At 39.2% G+C, this 8,659-nt stretch overlaps 1 protein-coding gene across 1 annotated transcript; it reads right to left on the bottom strand.

Moving 5' to 3' along the window:
- Positions 1–1,959: 1,959 nt before the first annotated feature.
- On the bottom strand, positions 1,960–7,284 carry spryd7a (SPRY domain containing 7a). The gene is made up of 5 exons (XM_066660686.1): positions 7,022–7,284; positions 5,615–5,731; positions 5,270–5,436; positions 4,464–4,566; positions 1,960–3,202 (listed from the first exon to the last, which is right to left on the bottom strand). Exons 1-5 carry the CDS (start codon positions 7,122–7,124, stop codon positions 3,105–3,107), a joined length of 588 nt encoding a protein of 195 aa, XP_066516783.1. The 5' UTR covers positions 7,125–7,284; the 3' UTR covers positions 1,960–3,104.
- Positions 7,285–8,659: the final 1,375 nt, after the last annotated feature.

The following is an 8,659-nucleotide window of genomic DNA, read 5'->3' as shown; positions in this document are numbered from 1 at the left end:
CCTTGACTCACTGGTTTAAACATGGTGTTGACTCACTGGTTTAAAAATGGCTAAAAGTTATGAAGTTCAATATCTCCCTGTTCCGTTCTGGACCTGTGAGCATATATATTTTCCGCCTCTTGTTGTGTCCGTATGGTTTTGCCTTTGGTCTGTATGATGTCATAGACAGTGTGCAACCTACTATTGATGTACCTCTCGACCAATCACATTCCTTCCCGGGTCAAGCGGAGGAATAAATTCTGCGTATGTGGATATGTACTGTAAAGTGTCACTAAAATCTTGAAAAGACTTGAAAATATACCCCTAATGCTGAGGGACTATTTGTTTGAATAATGTAAATGTTGTTTGCAGAACCCATTTTGACACGTGCGTTTTTCAGTAAACATGAAGACTGTGCAGGCAGCACAGTGGCTGCAAGTAGTGTCACTGTCACACAGATACCCAAGGTCCTGGGATTGTGGCTTTAAGTCCCACCTCGGGTTACTATCTATGAGGAGTTTGGTATGCTCTCCCCATGTCTGTGTGCTCTGGTTTCCTCCCATGGTTCAGTGGTTATTGTTGATAGGTGGTTTGTGTGAAACTGTCCGTAAGTGTGACTGAGTGATTGTGTGCTGCCCTGGGGTTGGAGTGATGCCCTGTCCAGTGTGTTCCTACCTTGCATCCAATGATACAAGTTAGGGCCTGGGCCCACCGCAACCCTGAGCAAAACTGTTACAGAAAATGTACAAATGAATGTAGAGTATGCCTACATTTTATAAAGTCAAATTATTTCTGAATTAATACAAACATTAATTGTATTATTATAACCTTTCCATTTTTCTAATTAACTTTGTCATTTAACACAAATGTTAACCTGAAGTAAAAGCCTGAATAACTTAATAATAATAATAATAACAATTAAGGAAGGTAAGACTTAATATTGCTGATGTTTCTGCTTGTGTCTCTCGTTTTTATCCTTATTTATCCTAATTAAAATTAATGACCCAGTGTGAATCTATAAATTCACATTCGCAATGCGAATCTATACATTTACATTTGGCAGACATTTGTTTTAAAAACAATATTGGGAACAAGCAAACTTACACAAGGAAGAGTCATGTGGGAATCAAATGGGTCGACTCTTATTGGTGAACCGAGTCGTTTGCTATGACTCGGTGAAAAGAGCCGGAATGTCCATCGTCAGAAAAGGGAGGAGGAGCTAAGAGACGGGATTTCAATCAGGGACACTGCGAATTTAGCAGAGTGCTAAAACTATTAGAGCATTCCTGGGCGCTTTGTACATTATCCCTTCTTTAACGGCCCCTGCTCAATGGGGTAAAGTTCATATAAGAATTCCACCGAGGTCTTTATCAAAGTTCTGGCACACACTTTGTGCTTCGAACATGTTAAAATGTATTACAGAAGTTAGCAACGAAGCTAAGGGCAGTGCATTAGGGGTTGTATCTCATAAGGCTCCTTCTCCCTTCATAGTGCACTATTATTATTAGGAGCTTTTGTCTTCTTCGCCTAAATAACACTCTACTCTGTCCAGATTGTGAATGTTTACACCTGACTGAACCCCAAAATGTCTCTATGTTAGAAATAATACGCATCTCTTGGGTGCTGGAGCTATTATTTCTAGACCTGCCTAGTGCACTACGAAGGGAGCCCGGAGCCGTTTGAGAAGAGGCCATGTTTACGTCGGTGTGCGTGAATCTTGCGTATGTTCCAGCAGTTGACCCATCTAACGTTAGGGGCATTAATACGGCAAAGTGGTGCGTCAGATAATACAGGTGGGCGGATAACTACTGAAATATCGGAACAAATGCAGACTTTCAAATAGCCTGTACGTTTTTAGGTCAACATTTATTTATTCACTGTGAACACCAAAAAAAGCATTCCTACATGTCCAGGAAGACTAACTGGACATTGGTGTGGATACTGAGAAGATTGTTATTTTGATATTATGAAATATATATAAAATAAAATGGGCTAGCAAACCTCCCTTTGAAATTTCTGACTCAAGAAATATATTCCTGTACTTATTTAATGCAGTAGTTTAATCTCCCTTTAGATAAGGGTACATGCTGTTTTATTGTTATATCCAACAGTTTGTAAAGCAGTTGAAATTCTGAGGCTTCTACCAAAGACCAATGTCTTTATTATTTTATGAACAAATACCACACAAACGACACAACTGATTAGTGCATACAAAACATTACAAATATCACATAGGCTATTTTCGTATATATGGTGCTTCTAAACCAACACAACATAATTTAAAACCAAATATAGTAGTTCATCTCACACTGGGATATGAAATAATATAGTATAGGCACTACATCTTTGTTTCCTGCCACCCACATATTATGATTTTCTTTTTGTCACCCCTTTCCTTATTACAACATGTCAGTCAAATGAAGATAAATAAACAATCATATCATGATATAGAATAAGAAGAAAGTTACACCGTACTGAAAATGTAGTGAACTATGACATTGTTAGCTAAATATATATCTAGGGAAACTACTGATTTTAGTGATATGTCTGCAACAGTGGGTTAATTACAATACAAAGATTTTCATTCCAGATGTATTCTGTTGAAAAAATATAATTCTGCATTTGGTTTTCATTGATGTACTGGAAAGCAGAGAATAACAATGCAGTAAATTATTATTTAATATTTAAAAGAATAATTGTTGGTCATCTGTAATGTATTATGTCAGTTGTAATATTTCAAATAAATATACCCTGATTTCTCTGCACATTTCAAGTATACATAAAGCTTGCATTAAAGCATTAGTAAAATATATATTTGATTGATGCAAAAAAAAGCAGCATATCATCCTTAGTCTAAAGCAAAGAGCCAGATCTGGAGGACTGTAGAGAGTATATTTAAGAATTCAAAATAATTATGGTTATTAACTATATAAAATACAATAAACGTTCGGACTGTTAACATGGATAAAATCTGCATGAGCCAAAGTCACTGAAGACATAACACTGACAAGTTGCACTTTTGAACCAGCAAAGCGGAACATCTGCCACACAGTCCCTAAGGGATCTCGAAGCTGGAACATCCATAAGTTACTGGGAAGCTGATGTACACGGAGTATGATGAAGGATCAGAATATCTGTTGTTCAAAAAGAATCTTTTGGTAGCCTTGTGGTGGGGGATGGTAGAAGTCATTAAACTGACAATCCAATATTGCACTGTCATCAACTGCATGAAGAATAAAACAGATCAAACAATCAGAAAATGCCATTCCAAAAAGATCCATAACATGTACATCTCCAATGTAGAAATTGAATCCATGTGCATCAGTCATGAGAGAAAGAGAGAACCCATAGAAATGTGATACGTTACATTTGTTTAGATCATATACGTTTTATAAGTGTTTATTTGCTAAAAACAAACAAACTAACAACAAATGACTCCCAATTTTAGAATAAAACCAAATACAGTGGAACCTCTACTAACGAATTTTCCAAGATACGAACCGGGCATTTGAATATTTTTTGCCTCCACCAACGAACCATGACTCTAGAAACGAACCCGAAATTCGTGCTAAGTTAAGCCGTATCTACGCTTCGTCTCCCCACATTCACCCGCCTACTCTCCGTTATTCCACCCACTCCCCACCTCCCGTCATACAGCCAGTGCCTGTGTTACTCCTCCAGCCAGTCGTCACGTCTTCAAGGAAGCGATGTGTAACCACTTAAAACTTTTTTTTCTTTTTTATTACTGTTACCACTGTATTTCTTTTTTATTTTTATTAACGCTACATGTATTGTTTTACTAATTTGAGAGTGTTGTAAACATATATCAGTGCAAAAAGGGTGACTTTCGGGGTGGGGGCTGGAACACATTAATTGCTTTTCCATTATTTTAAATGGGGAAAACTGACTCGAGAAACAAACTTTTCCACTTACGAACCGGGTCACGGAACGGATCAAGTTCATAAGTACCAAAGGTTCCACTGTACCATTATTCAAGTGAGTGTAATACTCTGTGTGTGAATGTGTTGGTTCAACTTTTTCCAAATCTCTCCTCGTAGCAGTCCATATTATTAGAGGTTATCATCCAATACCTAGTTTTACCGGTTAATAAATAATGATTTTAAATTGTGTGTCATTCAAAATGTAGTCTGTACTAAAACACAGTATAATTTGAAAATGGAGGGGCACCCTTCAGGCTGAAAAGGTGTATATATTTAAATGAGACTGTTAACCTAAAGTGAATTTAAAACAGTTGCAGTTTTTGTAACTTAATGGCCATATATAGACTATGTGCTGATGGTATTCACTAGTTTTTTTTTAAAAGACACAAAAGGTAAGAGTAAACTAACAGTAACTAAACTGACAATAGTCAGTATTGTTTACATAAAAGCAATAGTGTACAGGTAATGTGGACTTATTGGCCCTGTTGGTGCAGTGCATTCCATGGAAAGATAAATGGATGCTTCCATAAGAGTTTGGCTCACCGTATACTACAGGGAAAACCGTTCCTCGAATGCCTGACGCTGGACAGTTCATGTTCTTCCCATTCATGTACAAATTCAGCTCCACATGGTCATAAGTAACACCCTACAAATGAAAAGAAGTGGAGAAAGAGAGATGTTTGAGATTACATTAATGCTTGTAATACTACAGGTAATCTATTACAAAAATCTACCAGGGAAGTTCACATTGGCTGAAGTTAGAAACTGTAGCCCATTAGTTGATTCAGAATTGGTGTTAGCCTCCTCTAGCTTTTAATGAAAGGTCAATTTCTCACCACTGAGATTCTCTTGGTGTTTTTTATTGTGTTGCACTACTCTCAAACTAGTAATGACATGAACATGTCTTTAAAAAAAAACAGTTTACATGCCTCAGTGTCACTGCTGTGTAAATAACAGTCAGCCATCCAATGTAGTACCTGCTCAAACAGCCTTGTAAACAGCCCAATGATGAGTTTGATTCATAAACAATGCCCACAGTGAAAAATGGTCAATAATTGATCTATAGTCAATTACAAACTTTCATTATTGTCTTAAAAATAAAAAACCCTTATGTGTGCAGTTAAAAGCATTTAGCAGTATTATTGGTAAATGTTTAAATGTTCAAAACATAATTGACAAAAGCATATAATCAATAAGCCTGTGGTGTTAAGAATATGACTTGTTTATATTTTTCAAATGTAATATATAAATATAATGATGCACTTTACATGTATTGTGATATTATATACGTTTTCTGTATCACCCACTCCTAAGTTAAGCCATAGTTTCTCAAAAGGACCAAGACTCACAACTATGTCTCCTTCCTGCGGCAGGCTGTTAGCTGGTAGCCTGTTCTTCTCCTCGTTGTTATGATACACAGTTCCATCTTGCCTCAGCACCAAGCTGTGAGCGTCTCTACCCAGTGGGACCTGGTTAAGGTTAGCTTTCTGTGTTGCTACTCCTACTCCCCAGACACCTATCAACAGCCAGGGATAACACGTTTGCTCTGATATTCGTTGTGCTATTGTGCCGCTATTAGATTAAGGAATGTAATTGTGACCCATATACAGGACAGGTCCTCTCAGGTAAACAAGCAATAATAAATAAAAAAATCAAATAATGCACCACAAATTTCAGCATGAGCCCAAACTTACCCGTAGACTGAATTTTAAACTCAAAGTAGCTCTTGTTCTGATGGAGTGGCGCGTTTGCAATGCAGCCACCTGTGCCACATATTCTTCTGCCGCTTTTCACAATCACAACATCTGTCCCTGTAATAACAAATACAAATACAAAGAAAGCAGAAAGCTCCATAACCATGTTACACCCACATATAACATTTGTTTCAGTCATTTACTCAGTGTCTCAGATTGATGCTCTTAACCCATGCCCCACCACCCACTAGCATCTAATGTTAACTTAACTTACCATGCTAGATTTAAGTTTTAAAATGTACATTTAATGAATATATCCTGACTGCACATTGTGAAGTATTCATTTTATTGGCTCATTAATCCAGTGCCCAATAGGAAACAAACATGTAATGTTTTAATCCTAACAGTTCTAATGCTCTTTATTTCAGCAGGGTGCGCTTGGAGCTAGACATTACACTGCAGTAAAAATTACACTGCGTACAAAGTGCATCTGCCAGCAATTCAGCTCTGCAGACAAACGGGGCAAAATTCATTGACATTAATGCTTCTTATTTTATGACCTGGGATAATCAGCTAATGACAAAGCCAATGAAGCTTCTTTGTTTATTTAAAAATGTAAAACTTAATAACTATGTTTTGGTAATGTGGTAAATAGGCTATTTTATTTTGTGAAGTTTATTTAATGTGGCACAGTGGTGCAACATGTAATGTCGCTGTAACGCAGCTCCAGTGTCTTGTGGGTTGTGGGTCTGAGCCCGGTCCAGGCAGCTGTCTGTGAGGAGTTTGGTGTGTTTGCCCTGTGTGTTTCCTCCGGGTGCTCCCACGGTCCAAAAGCAACTGTTGGTAGGTGGACTGGCGACTCAAAAGTGTCCACAGATGTGAATGTGTGTGTGTTGCCCTGTGAAGGACTGGTGCCCCCTCCAGGGTGTGTTCCTGCCTTGCACCCAGTGATTCCGGGTAGGCTCCGGACCCATCGCGACCCTGAACTGAGTAAGTGGTTACAGACGATGGATGAATGATTGAATAAAGATTGCTTTATCCTGCTTTTTGTTTTCTGTCCATGTCCTGTTAGCATGTTTACACTGGGAAATGTTCTCATGAATATGTTATAAGGGAAAAACGCATTGAATTTTCCTACTACTGCGATGTAAATTGTTCTGAACTGTAATACAGTGTAATTTACAATGTACTGTAGTATATATCTATAGTACTGTAATTTATTTTAGAATGTATTGAAATATATATATTGTACTGTACTTTAATGTAATTTGAACGAGTGTATTTTGAAATCTACTTATTATTATTATTATTAATTATGGTGTCTTTTGTAGTGTTCTGTACTGTATGGGTGTTATAATTAGGACTGTACTGTGTTGTATTTGTGTGTGTTGTGATCAAATTTCTTACCCATGTGATGAGTGTCCAGTTGAACCGTGGGCATTTCTTTCAGTGTTACGTGTCCGGAGTTTCCACGGCCGCAGTCAAAGCAGCACGAAAACAACCCGGCCATCGTGCTCTGGCTCTCCCAAGATAACCGCCCGAGGAGCAGAGACTGTACTAATAAACTTGTAAACTCATGAAACAACGCTATTCTGCCATTTTGACGGCGGTCATTTTCTCCTGCGCTCACATCCGTGATTCTGGCAGACCGGAAATAAGGTCATATCTGACAGGGCTGACTCATGAAGTGTTGAGGGAAGGGCGACAGCGACCTCTAGTGACCGCACGTCACTTCACTTAACTTCACACTGCGCTCCGACTGAGACAAGGCTAGAGACGTCGCTATGTCCGCTGTAAACATGCCTGCTGACCTCAGGTCTATCGCGGTGACAGACTGTTAAAGAGCAGGACAGTCACCTTGTGATAATGTCTCTTGGAGGCGGGAGGATCTTCTGGAAAAGTCCTTTGTGTGGATACAAGAGGGCAGCCTTTTTGTGAATACCATTAGCTTGCTTAAGCTATTAGTGCTGAAAAGCTAAATAACAGAATAGAATACGTTTGTTGTCCATGGTGCTTTGGTTATTCATGGCATAAAAACACGGACAACATACACACACCTACAACATATAAAAAAGAACGGTCATAATTACAAACAATTCAATAATGAATCTGCATTTTGTAAAAATGTTCCTGGTGGTTCTTGGCATCCAGTAGAGTCCACCTGATGGAAGCTGCTGCAATTATGAGTTGTTCTCAAGTATGAGTCTTCATAGGTGGACATCCAGAATGAGGGATTCCAGAATAGCGGTTGTTGGCAGAATGCTCTTTTATAGAACAGGCCAACCAAACAGCCTTAATAAAGTCTCTGGAAAGTAGACGCCATGTAACTCACTCATCAAGGATCTGCTGTCCAGGTGTTCACCAATCAGTCCAGGGTAAAATCCCATAAACACTGAGCTGAAAGCATTCCCCTCTCAAACACAGTTAATTCTACTCCAGAGGCACACGGCTGGATCCCAGGCCCAGGCAAGTTGGGATCCTCAGGGCTGAAGGGCTTCAAAGTTGTCATTTACCCTCCCTGCTCCTGTCTCTCTCCACTAGCCATAGTACAAGAGGGGATGCTTTGCTAGAGCTCAAACTGCTATGCTGCCATCAACCATCAGAGTAAAACGAACACTCTTTATCCAGGTAATGGATGTTGAGAATAATCCACACCGCTGCCAAGAAGTGCATTTGTCCCGGATGGGCCAGAACTTGTGCTAGAGCTGGTATCTAGCAGGGCGATGAATTGGACATCCCTAGTAATGAAGTTAATCCACAGCCTTACAGATTTTGAGATGAAAGTAGCTGAATATGGCAACCGTTTATATTTCCTCACAGGGCCTGGCTCCTGACACATACTAGCCTTGTGCTCCCATATGTTCCAGGGCTAGCAGAAAAGTTAAATGGTTGACTGTTCCCTGCTGGTAGCTTGACATGCAGTTCTTCCATCACCTCTTCTGATGTGAAACACGGGGCTAGCATCTGCAGGGTTCCTATGCCCTAGAAAAGCTCTGCTCACTCCATCTCTACAACTGCATCCTCAAGGGTCCCTGCCAGCACATG

Source organism: Hoplias malabaricus, chromosome 2 (assembly GCF_029633855.1).
Source record: "Hoplias malabaricus isolate fHopMal1 chromosome 2, fHopMal1.hap1, whole genome shotgun sequence".
Lineage (NCBI taxonomy): Eukaryota > Metazoa > Chordata > Actinopteri > Characiformes > Erythrinidae > Hoplias > Hoplias malabaricus.
The sequence above is the reverse complement of the archived record's forward strand: the minus strand, read 5'-3'. Positions and strand labels throughout refer to the sequence as shown.